General features: G+C 39.7%; 1 protein-coding gene across 2 annotated transcripts in view; it reads right to left on the bottom strand.

Moving 5' to 3' along the window:
• LOC147455824 (uncharacterized) overlaps positions 1-13,389 on the bottom strand; it is a 30,320-nt gene that overhangs the window by 5,819 nt on the left and 11,112 nt on the right. Inside the window, exon 2 of one of the 2 annotated variants that reach the window (XM_086514470.1) lies at positions 11,143-11,836. The exons of the other annotated variant lie outside the window; for it this stretch is intronic. Within the exon in view, the coding sequence (XP_086370596.1) occupies positions 11,591-11,836 (246 nt within the window). The 3' untranslated portion in view covers positions 11,143-11,590. Of the gene's footprint in view, positions 1-11,142; positions 11,837-13,389 lie in introns of those variants that run through there. 2 annotated transcript variants of the gene reach the window in all.

Genomic DNA, 13,389 nt, shown 5'->3' with positions numbered 1-13,389 from the left:
TGTGTGAAAAAATAAGCACTATCAATGCTCATTGGGTGATATATTTATAGGTACAAATATTATAGATGTCTTTTTGCATGGATCAGGTGCAAATATTTCACCCTTAGTGCATTAGCGAACTTAATGGCATCGATATTACATCACAAGCGTTATAAAAGTTGTGCATAGGAAAATCACTTTTGATAGTGAAACAACAAATCTACACTCGTCGGACTTTTTCTAGTTGACAGTAGAAAAATGGGTAGAAAAAGTCTAAAACTTGTAGTGTTATGTCTCACGTCATCGCATCCCCTCAATGCTACTTAGTCATCAAGTGGGATCTTTATAAATACTTTGATAATGATATTTTAACCCAAAACAGAAAGTAATCAGGGAAGCCACTGTGAACGTGGATTACCAATTATGCACATCCTCTACAACATGCATGATCGTGTTTATAGCAATGTTGCTCTGTTGCCTACCTACACTAACACTCTTGTAAGGATGAGAGTTGAAATCAAGCTTTCACGTCTCTGACATCAAAACTCTCGGTGCCATAATCTGGCATCCCTCACACTTCGCAATACCTGAAGATGATAAGAAAGGGACAAAGCTAAATACAAGCTGAAGTACATCTTTCACAGTGCAAATTTGACACCCAATCATAGTGCCTTATTTCATCTCAAAGGTTGCTCGGATCAGCATCAACTAACAGGTAAGAGAATCACTACAAGAAGCACAGGAGTACATATACTCTATAGATGTGTCTTGGAAGATCCAATCCACAATAGATGGCCACCTCGAAATGAACCATTCGATCCAAATCATCTGCTGCATTCAAACCTCAATTCTAAAAAACCAATTGGTTCAAATAATTCCAGCCCCTTCATAAGGGGTAGCATATTTGGTAACAACTTTCAAGTACTTCTAAGGGGTAGCATATTCAAGTACTTCTATGTTGTAAAATAAGCTTTGTAACACGAACCTTCACTTGCTCCAACTCCAGATGCAAGTGCAGTAAGAGTGTCCCTAAGCTCTTAAACACACCAATTTCTTTCAAAAATTAGAGTTCTCTTCTCCTTCAAAATACAGAATAGAATTACAAAGAATTTATTCAGGGTTCGAAGCTATTACATACTCTGCAAATAAATTGAGTGTCATAAATCAAAAATAAAAAGGATTAAAAGTTATTTTCATGTGTTACATTTGGGAGAAAGCATAGAATGGTGTCTAAATACTTGGTGTCCATGGACACCAAGTATGATGCTATGGATGGCACCATAGCTCGGCTTTTAAGTCAATAATTTTTAAAAGAATATTGGTAAAAGAATATAGGTAAGATAACTGACTTCACGACTCCACTACTCGGATTGAAAGACATGGAGCGGTTAGCACGCGTGGACCTCTCGCTCTCTCTCCCTCTCTCTCTCTCTCTCTCTCTAGATGGCCTCCAATGCCCATTTCCATCTCTCTCTCTCTCTCCTACTCTTCTGTTCAGAATATGGATGATGGAGACTCCTTTCCTCTCGCTTTGGTTCCAGCTCATACCTCCTCACAAGCAGCAATGGAGCTTCTTCAACTCAACAATGCAGCACAAATAGATTTCAGTTCACTATTACAATCAGGAAGTTTTGTACGACTTCATTCATTTCAAACTACTGCAGATTGTTCCAGGATGGTGGACGACGGATTTTATGATGAGGCACATGGAATAGATATAGTTCATACGCAGGTGCACTCCAAGAGAAAGGCTTGTCTAAATGAGGATGAAATTATTGCAGTGAGGAAGTATGAAGCACAGGCTAAACATGAGTACAGAAAGCGATGTCGTGCAAGAAAGCAAGTACAGCCAAGCGTCAACATTGGAGCGGAAGATTGTCATAGGGAGGACGTCGATGTACACACAAAGGAAGACAAGAAGCAACATACTATTCAGAATATTGTTCAGCACATTGTGAGACAGTTGCATAGTTATGGGAAAGAAGATAACAATGCAATTCTTCAAGGTGTTTTCAATGATGATAGAATCTTGCCATTATGTGAAGATTTGTATCTTCCTACAAATGGCCTTATTTCTGCACTCAAGGTCTCCTTACAGGAATTAAAGATTCCAAAATCAGCTGACGAGATGTTTTTAAAACGAAGCACATTCAGCATGCTGGTGAATGGATTACTGCATGATAATGGGAGCCAAGGTAGAGGTGTTACTCTACATAAAGTGGCAAAGCTATTAAATGTTCATCCAAGGAATTTATATTCAGTTTTGGGTAGACTTGACAACAATCCTATGTCAAGTACGCTAAGGTTCGACTTATGCAAAAGAAAGTCTGGAAATGCTGGGTCCTTATCGGAGGAATTGAAGCAGACAATTATTACATTTTGGATAGAGCACAGTAGGGTGTCTCCAAACAAGAAAGATATTTGTCGGAAACGATTGGGCAGAAAACATTATCAAGAGCATCCCATAACTTACTTGATGAATCTCAGGTAAACATGTCTCATTCTTACAATGAATAACTCTCAAGTGAAACATCTCACTCTTATGAATAGCTACCCATTGGGTGTTATGGAGTTGTGTACATCCTACTATATGTGATATGTAGCCAAGTAATGTGTCAAGATAGTCCATTTTCTCTACCTACGCTATTATGTGTGCTATATTTCACAAGTGTAGCCCAATGTCCCTATCTATGCTATAAGTGTGCCATGTAAAAGGATTCTATTGTAGTAAGATAGCAACATGGGTGCTATACAGTAAAAGTGTGTGTAAGAATAGCACAATGTTCTTGTCTATGATATGATGTGTGGTATGTGAAAGAGCTATATTACATATTGAGAGCACTATGTGTGCCATATAGCGTTAGTGTGTGTAATAAGAGGCTAATGTCCCTATCTATGCTATTATCTCATAGTATTTCTTGCAGTATGAGTGCTATATAGCATAACTATGTGTAATAATAGCCCGATGGTCTGTCTATGCTATTATGTGTGCCATGTAGCAGGACTCTATCAGAGTAAGACAACATCATGTCTGCTATATAGCAGACATGTGTGTATAATAGCACAATATACCTATCTATAGTATTATGTGTGCTATCAGATTATATAATATTATGAGAGCACTATGTGTGCTACATAGCAGATGTTAGTGTAATAGTAGCATGGTATCCATGTCTATGCTATTATGTGTGATATGTAGAGTGTGATATGTGTAATAATAGCACAATATCCGTGTCTATGCTCTTTTGTGTGTTATGTAGAAGAACTGTGTTATACTATGAGAGCACTATGTGTGCTATATAGCAGATGTGTGTGATGTGTGTGTAATAACAACTAAAAATCCCTATCTATGCTATTATGTGTTATATAGCAAAATTGAGCATGTAATGAAAGCTAAGTTATCTATCTATGCTATTATCTGTATGTAGCATAGCTATATTTATACCAATGCATCTGTAGCTATGCTATTATGTGTGATACATAGCAAAATGTAATTCTAATGCATTTTCTTTTCAAGCAGACAGAGTATTTCTTGAAGTTTAAAGATAGCCACCCACATGTGACAATTGGGAAAAGGTCCTTTGAGAAGCTGAAGCCTTGGTTCGTGAGAAAGTTGAAAGATCGAAATACTTGTTGTTGTGTTTATCATATCAAACTGATGTATCTCAAAGATGCGTTTAATGTATGCGCTCATCTGCTTTTGGTTTTCATGGGAGGTCATGTACATGTAAATGCAATGTTTGCAAATCAGATGGGGTGAATGCAGAATGTCTTGCTGTTGAGCACTCGTTTTTAAGGGATCACGAAGTTGTGGGAATCATGCGTATGTACAAAGGCTGAGGGGGATATGTTCCATAAACACACCTGCTTGATGGGCCAAAGCAAAAACTGTGGTGTGGAAAAGCTCAGCCTTTGTCCACGAGAACTTGCAGAGATGACAAAGACAGTTCCACTGCAAGTCTTCGAGGACATTAAAGTTCAAACTAAGCATGGTCTAAGTGAGAGAAAGATGTTTTCACTCAAACAGGTGGATTTAAGTGAGCTGACAGGGAGGATAAAAGACGACATTAGAATCTTCATCGAGCACAATTTCACGTACAGATGGCAGACACATCAATACAGAGAATGTTTGAAGGTGTTTCCTTCAGATACCATTATATCTGTAGTAGACTTTGCTCAAAATTACTCATTCAAAGAGCAAAATGAAGTACAATCCATGCATTGGCATACAGATCAATGCACCATCTTTGTTCACATAACGTACATGCGTGACAACGAAGATGACAGTATTATCAAGCATATGCATTTCTACATCTCCGATGATAGGCAACATGATATGCTATTTGTCCAGCATTGTTTTCTTCTTTGTGATCAGTGGCTTAAAGACCAGGGGTTCAATTTCAAGAAGCACTAGGCGTGGTCAGATGGTGCAGCCTCGCAATTCAAGGCTGCAAGGCCATTTTACTTTGTTGCTAGATATTACCAACTAACAGGTACAGAGATGACATGGATTTTTTTTGGCTCTGGCCATGGCAAGGGGGAGCATGATGGCAATGGCGCTGTGATAAAGAGAGCCCTTACACATGAACAACTCAAAAGTAATGGAGTTGTTCTTAGGCAAGCTACAGACGTGGTTGCATTTTTGACGAGAACAATGTCCAATGCTGAATGTAGCTCTTGTGCACAATCCACTAAAGCAGGTCCTACTATAAATAGGAAATTTTGGCTAGTAAAGAGACATAAGTGGACAGGTCTAATCTATGGGGTTCTGAGAGAGTACCAGGATCTCAATCACTTCATTGCATTTCAGGCTTTTGTCGTCATGATCCTACTCAATTAAGGACCAGGCAGCTTTCTTGTTTTTGTGATGCTTGCATGAAGGGCCATTGGAGGACTTGTTCCAGCAAATCATATGCAGGCAAGTGGACACATAAGGCATTGAAACCACTCTCTAAGGTAGCAGAAGAGACTGAGGTAACAGAAGATGAAGCTGCAATGTTTGAGGGATCCCAGGATATGTTGAGTGAGGATCTCATTGAAGGTGATAACTTTGCAGTCAATGCAGACGCTGGCAATGCAGAAGGTGTAGAGTTATTTCTTTTGAGATGTACAAAGAGAAACTGGATGACAGATTGCATCTTAACACTAGAATGGTAACCTAACAGGACATAAAAGTGTCCTTTCAGTGTTTTGGGAAAAAAATCCAAAACCATAGTAGATCCACTCATTTTGAAAAATCCTTTCATGAGCTTATAGTTCAATAACTACTACATATGGAAAAAATGAGAAACTTGTAATTTTTCTCATCCCTTGGTCACTACAAGCCTCCAAAGTTGATGGACCAATGCATTTTGCCCAAAAGAGCAATTTCTTACGGTTGATTGCATATAAATAAGAGTGGAGATTTTTATAGGACATGAGATAAAATGCCCCGTTAACTTCAATGGGTTGGTGACCAAAACATATGGTTGCTTTTACCTCACTATTTTTTTTTTTGGGCAAAAAAAAAAGGTACAAAAAAGTTGCATTTTTACCATTCTGCGAACCTATCATCAAAGTTTCTATAGTCACGCTCAATACAGATACTATATACATGTTTTCTTAGTTCCCTTTGGGCCTCTGGATTCAAAAGGAGCCATGGAGCATGTCAAAAGGATAATGGATCTCTTACAATTGGAACCTTGGGGACAATGATAAAGTGCTAAGTACAGCAAACATGAAAAAACTGGGTTTAGCATTATGACCTCTAGAAACCCATAGAAACTACTAATATCTAGCCAAGTTTGTAGTCTATGATTAGATATGGTTACTACCTACAAAATACACACAATTGGCCTAAGAAACTAGCAATATTGAGAAAGTTATACTTGCTACTCTAAAATGTATCGTATTCTTCAGCTGTGATAATGTACCATCATCATATACTATGCTATATAGCATATTAGGTCCCCCAAAACTCAAGGAAGATTAGCTTTATGTTATACATTACACTTACACAATCAAAATTGAATTTGGACATCAAGAAAGCCACCAAAAAAATCATAAAAGTGCTAATTTTGGCCAAAAAACAAGATTATGCAATTCTTGTAAATTGGTCATAACTTTCAATTTTAACACTTAGCTCTCCCTACAAGCATCAAAACATGTTGATAACTATGAAGGCCTAACCTCTAGCCATCTAAACCTCACAAACATGAAGTTTAGAGTGGTATAGTTGCCAAAAATTGAAAAAAGCCAAAAACAGGACCCGTTTTTTCACACAGTTTAGGTTCAAAAATGTTGTGCAAGAGTAAGGTTAATGGTGAGATCGATACTCAAAAAAAAAAAAAGCTAAGTTTTTTTCAGCTCACAAGGCAACTTTGTGGATATATAGCACCTAGAAATTCATTTTCATACTCTTCAAATAATTCAAGCAAAATGGTCACTTAACAGGACACAAAAGTGTCCTGTTACCATTCTAGTGTTAAGAGATAAGTGGGAAAACAAATGTGATAAAAACACTTATGTTGTCACAGGGTGTTATTATCAACAGCAAGAGGGGGACCCAAATCACTACACTCTACTTGATGATAGGGGAGTTACTAACCTGTACTCTCACCTTGTTCGGGCAATCAAGTTTGACATGCCTTTGGTAGATGCTACCTCAAAGACATATTATTTATCTCCGGAACTACATAAAACCATTTACAATGCCATGCCCTATGAAGCACCATGAAACCTATTTAACAGGCTTATATTATGTTCTATATAGCCTTCACCATTCAGTACCTCCTTACACATGTCCATTGTGCTATGTATCACATAGCACACAACCACACAGAGCACATAGCATAGAATCACACACATTTCAGATAATGAGGTTACTATTGTGAACATGTTGCACCTTGAAAAAAGTTAGCCAAGATATTTATCAGAAACGATTGGGAAGAAAACATTATCAAGAGCATCCCATTCACTTTCTTGATGAATCTCAGGTAAACATGTCTCATTCTTACAATGAATAACTCTCAAGTTAAACATCTCACTCTTATGAATAGCTACCCATTGGGTGTTATGGAGTTGTGTACATGCTACTATATATGTGATATGTAGCCAAGTAATGTGTCAAGATATTCCATTGTCTCTACCTAGGCTATTATGTGTGCTATATTGCACAAGTGTGTGTAATAATAGCCCAATTTCTCTGTATATGCTATAAAAGGACTCTATTGTAGTAAGATAGCAACATGTGTGCTATACAGTAAAAGTGTGTGTATCACATAGCACAATGTTCCTTTCTATGATATGATGTGTGGTATGTGGAAGAGCTATATTACATATTGAGAGCACTATGTGTGCCATATAGTGCAAGTGTGTGTAATAAGAGGCCAATCTCCCTATCTATGCTATTATGTCATAGTATTTCTTGCAGTATGAGTGCTATATAGCATAACTATGTGTAATAGTAGCCCGATGGTCCTGTCTATGCTATTATGTGTGCCATGTAGCAGGACTCTATCAGAGTATGACAACATCATATCACCAAAATAAAATTACATCATTCAATCATTAAGTTTAGAGAACTTTGAACAGGTCAATTTTTTGTATAGTAATCGCAAGTACATTCAGTGCGCAAAATGCTGTATACATGATTCCATAACCACAATCAACCTTCCCTACATACTTCTCGTTGACTTCTATAGTGGCTGATGACACGAGCAGACACTATGTCCGAAGGATTTTCAAACTGGTTCATCTTTGCATAAGCATTAGGGCTGGGTGAGACTGTCCACTTGACTAACCAAGGGAACAATGTGCTAACCAGGTAAATTGGGGACTGACACTATGTCCAAAGGATTTTCAAACTGGTTCATCTTTGCATAAGCATTAGGGCTGGGTGAGACTGTTCACTTGACTAACCAAGGGAACAATGTGCTAACCAGGTAAATTGGGGACTGACAAATATATGCTGGTTCAAATGAAGCAGGACAGACCCAAGTCCCGGGAGGGTTGAGCAGACACTTGTAGAGTGTGTCATCCACCACCAGTGTATTATCAGAGTTCAACTTAGGATGGTGCTTCCAAAAGCCTTTCAAACACTTGAAAATATGGGCTTTGCGTTATCTCTACATGGAGGGATCCCAGGAACTTCATTTAGATTGAAGCTCGCCTCTCTACACCACTCTTGACCGATAATATCGAGGAAAAATTATTTGTTCAGCCTAGGAAAGCATGCACTCAAAGCAAGTGCTAGATTGTCTTGGGTCATGCAGCTCCATAGTGCAACTTGTGCTCTTTGCAGCAGTGCATGCAAAAAGATTGATGCATTGGGCCTGACCACATATTCAAATTGCATCTTTCCTGTAGCATTTGGCCCAGTGACTACCTGATACCTTGATCTTGCCCAATCAGGAGTACTGCTTCTCGCTATTCCTTTGTAGAAGGAGACCTTATACCTCCTTATGAGAAGCCCATTCACATCCAATATGATGCATAAATTGTCACTTCTCTTCTTGTCCTCAAAAGACGCGGAGGCAGTGCAACAATCTATACTGGCATTACCACAAGACACTCTGGCTTCTCTTGCCTCTCATATTCATGTCCATTTTTGGCCTCTTTATCAACATTCTTTGTACCTGTCTCATTTGTATCTGTAGCAACCGCTCAACCCATAGGGACCTCTGGACTTTTACCTTTGGTATTCCCAATAGTGGGATCTGTACAAGACTCAGTTGTATCATGTGCAACCACCTCTTTCGTGTCCATAGCAGCCATGAAATGTTCTCCCATTGCCTCTCTCGATTGAGCTGCTCTGTCTCAGTGGGCACCTCTGTGCCTTTCCCTGTCTCATTGTTTTGCTCTATACATGCCTCAGTTGTATTATGTGTATTTGCCTCTTTCATGTCCGTAGCAGCCACGACAACTTCTCCCATTGTCTCTCCCGATTGAACTGCTCTGTCACCTGTCTGAGTTGTGTCGGCAGAAGCGACGACATCACCGTTACCCATTGCTTAGCCTATTCCAGGTACTCTCTTAGTGAGGTCCTCCTCACCCAAGCCTCCCATATCTTCAACATCGGCATCTGTACCCTTTACCTCCTCTGCATCAACAATGTCATCAGCTGCATCACTTGGACAGACCACCTCGGCTTGGGCTCTGACATCACTTGCACCCACTGCCTCATGTGTTCCAGCTTCTCTCTCAATGAGGACCTCCTCACCCATGCCTCTGGTATCCTCAACAGTGGCATCTGTACCCATAGCCACAACTGCATCAAGAAGAGCATCTATGACATCATGAACAATACTTTCTGTTCCACCATCATTAACATTGCCATCAGCACAGCAGCATCTCTGCTAGCATCAACTTCCATAGCATCCACAATATCATTTGTGCAGGCAGCAACTACCGTAGCATCAGCAATGGCATCTGTGCAGGCATCAACTGTGGTAGCATCATCAATGGCATCTGTGTCAGATTCAACAATGGCATCTGTACCCATAGCCACAATTGCATCAAGAAGGACATCTATGACAGCATGAACAATACTTTCTATTCCACCATCATTAACATTGCCATCAGCAGAGCATCAACTTCCATAGCATCCACAATGTCATTTGTGCAGGCATCAACTAGCGTAGCATCAGCAATGTCATCTGTGCAGGCATCAACTACCATAGCATCATCAATGGCATCTGGGCCAGATTCAACCGTGGTGGGGGTGGGTAATGTACCCTTTTCAAGTTTAGCACGTTCAACATCTGTATGCACATCATCATGCACAACCTACACATCAACTGCATTAGGCACATTTGGAACAAATTCAGCAGTACTAGTAGGTGTGCAGGGATCAACTGTATCAAAAGACTCTTTTTTTTTTCCTATAACCCCCCTGGAAGCTGTAGCACCCCCTCTTGGATTCTTCACAGGATGAGCCAGTGAACCTACAGACCCCTCAACTGTATCAAAAGACACTTTTTTTTTTCCTGTAACCCCCCTGGAAGCTGTAGCACCCCTTCTTGGATTCTTCACAGGATAAGACTGAGCCAGTGAACCTACAAACCCCTCATCTAGAAACCCTGAAGAGCGAGTGCGTCTCATGCAAGTTCCTCTTTTTTCAGCTTCTTGATTATCTACGACAAGAGAAACTAGAAACATATTACTAAACATGTACAAAAAATAAATCAAATAGTTTGCAACTACTCGATGCAAAGAATTAAGAGACATGTCACTAACAAATTCCAACACTTGATTCATCAATGAGCATGGATACAATAGGGGTGCAATGGATTGCACATGCCTTCTAAAGACATCTTCTATTTGCATGAAGTTACAACAAAAACACACTCATTGCTTTGCATTTGGTTTCCTTCTCTTCCTAAATAAATCAAGAGGTATATCCATTGCGGGACTTCCACATAATTTCTTGGGAGTCGATTTCTTGCGCTTTGGTGTTGGCTTCTTCTCCGCTGGAGGGGGTGTTGCTTTCACCGCATCTGCAACTGCCTCATCTGATGCTTCATCTCTAGTGTCCACACTTAGTGATGCTTTGGCACTCAACGGAGAACGCAACAGCCTTCTTGGAGTTACTTGTTGCCTAGGTGATTTGACTACAGAAGACTTTGCCATCAAGATGTCTTCAACTACTCCACGTACTGCATCCCCTATAGCAGACTCCGCTTCAAGGGCTGGCTGCATCCCTCGGGTAGACTCCGCTTCAAGGCCTGGCTGCATCCCTGGGGTAATCAGGCCATTCTTCCTCATTAGGGAAAATTTGGACTCACAAAGGGGCCTTATAAGGAGTTTGACTTCCTCTCTCATGTCCAAAACGGGCGTGCGGTAAAAATTTTGCAAATCAAATCTAAACTTGGCGGAGATTTGGCAGTTAGAATCTACTCTTCAAGCTCTTTCTATTGATATATAGCACACCACAAGATTCCTCATATTTTGAAAGATTCTATTTTTTATTCTCTAGATTCTAGACGGAGTTGTCACATCACAAGAGAATAAAAAATAGAATCTTTCAAAATATGAGGAATCTCATGGCGTGCTATATATCAATAGAAAGAGTTTGAAGAGTAGATTATAACCGTCAAATCTCCGCCAAGTTTAGAGTTGATTTGTGAAAATTTTATCGCACGCCCGTTTTGGACATGAGAGAGGAAGTCAAACTCCTTATAAAGCCCCTTTGTGAGTCCAAATTTTGCCTAATGTGTGGAATGCATCATCTTGTTGGAGCAAGCATGCGATGATTCTTCTACAAAGCAAGATATTTACAAAGTCTCACTTGGAGTATCCCAAAATACACACATAAATACTGATTTTGGTACCTACCAGTGGCCTGCGTAAAGACTCTCTCTGTTTTTGTCCTCAATGATTCTTGTATACAGGTCTGTGCTGCGATGTTTGTGCTTGCAAATGATTTCATTAAATGCAAGAGTTTAAACTACCAATGGAAAGTGGGCCTGCAATAGTACTAGTAAATAATTGACACAGTGACTAGCTAAACTTGATTCTTTCATCTCACTCTTCACCTTCAGACCAATCATATGCTTAGCTCTAGGAGGAATAGACATGTTGCAATCTAGTGCAACACAATAGCCATAGTCCCTACATACATGCGCGAAGCATATCATATGGTACACATGGGTGCCAGGGAGAACCCATCCAAGCTTCTAGCATCGAACGGGAATCCACATCCTACACAATGGTAGAACCCATTAAGTGCCACCTCGCTAATGCTCTGCTTAAAATCCACAAGAGGAAAAGGCTTCATCAAACTGGCCCCCACGTTATGTGAAGTCCTCTCCATGGTAACACAAAATTTAAAGTGCTCTGATTCCTGTTCTATGTTGGTCTCTACTTCTGCAAGTAGTGCCTGTGAAACAAAGAAGACAACACATCTAATTTAAGTCTCAATAACCCAACAAAAGTAGATTGCTGAAAAGAATATGCATCGTGAATCTTATCCCTTATTTGCAATACCACATATAAGACAAGCACTTACTCTATATGCTTTAAACACAAGCTTGATGTGGTATATGATATGCAATGTGCTATATAGCACATAGCACAATCCAAGTATAATGTGCTATAAGTGCTACATAGAGTATGCATTGTAGATCATAGCAGAGAAACTTTTTAAAATACCAGATATAGCCCAAACATTTTCTCTATATTCTATATAGCACGAGCTTGTTGGTTATATGATATGCAGTGGGCTATATGAGACATACAAATAGCATATAGCACAAATATTGTGCTATGTAGCACATAGCACAATTAGAGATGTGCTATGTAGCACATAACAAAAATAGAGATTGTGTTATATAGCACAATTCACTATTCCACACACTCCAGGGCTATATTGTGAACATATAACACACAAAATGTGCTATTTAGCACATAGCACATAAAAAGATTGTGCTATGTAGCACATATCAATATTTAACACACACTTCAGGGCTATACTGTGAGCATATAGCATACATGTTATGCTATATAGCACATATTACACATGTCCATTGTGCTATGTATCACATAGCACATAACCACACAGAGCACATAGCATAGAATCACACACATTCCAAATAGATGAGGGTACTATTGTGAACATGTTGCACCTAGATTGAACTATAAAGCACATAGCACATAACCACACATAGCATATAACCACCCACTCCATGAAGATGATGGCTATGTTGTGACCATATAGCACATATTTTGTGCTATATAGCACATAGAAGAAATAGAATATGCTCATACAGTACATAACCATACAATCCAAAACACTCTAACCACATAACCACATGGAAGTGAACCACATACTCCAAAACAAAGTGAAGCACATGTGGGAGGGGTTCTCTCTAGTAGTACTTGAGAACTGTCCAATCAAATCAATCAGGCGTTGTCGAGCTACAGGGTCTTGCACGCAATCAATCTCCGTTTGCAACTTTATGGCCAAAGTGTTTGAGCTTTGAGCACCCTCATCCCTATGCAATTCTCTGACTTGATCCTCTACCTGCTTCTTTGCACCCTCAAGTCTTGACTTATAGTCTTGCAATCTGCCCTGTGCAATATTCTTCATTTCTGCAAGTGCCCCGCTATCCTCCTCTGCCAATTGTACCAGGCATCCTCTTGTAGGCACGCTTGACAATGGTTCATACGTAACTTCTGTTTTCAATGATGATCTGGTAGAGGTAGCAGTGGTTTTGGAACCTCTCCCTCTACCACTCATCTGCCCAAAAATTTTGATGTTTTCCAGATTCACTGCAGTTTTCCAATGCAAAGGCCTTTGCAAATTGAGTCCCTACTTCATACATGAAGGGACCCTCCTAGTAGACATCCCAGTGTCTCCACACAAGATTTTGTAAGAACTCCGACCAAGCATGGTATGCCTTCACTTTCTTCTGGTTACCCGGAACAGACTTT

Source organism: Adiantum capillus-veneris, chromosome 6 (genome assembly GCF_014529385.1).
Source record: "Adiantum capillus-veneris isolate H3 chromosome 6, ASM1452938v2, whole genome shotgun sequence".
Taxonomy (NCBI): domain Eukaryota; kingdom Viridiplantae; phylum Streptophyta; class Polypodiopsida; order Polypodiales; family Pteridaceae; genus Adiantum; species Adiantum capillus-veneris.
The sequence above is the reverse complement of the archived record's forward strand: the minus strand, read 5'-3'. Positions and strand labels throughout refer to the sequence as shown.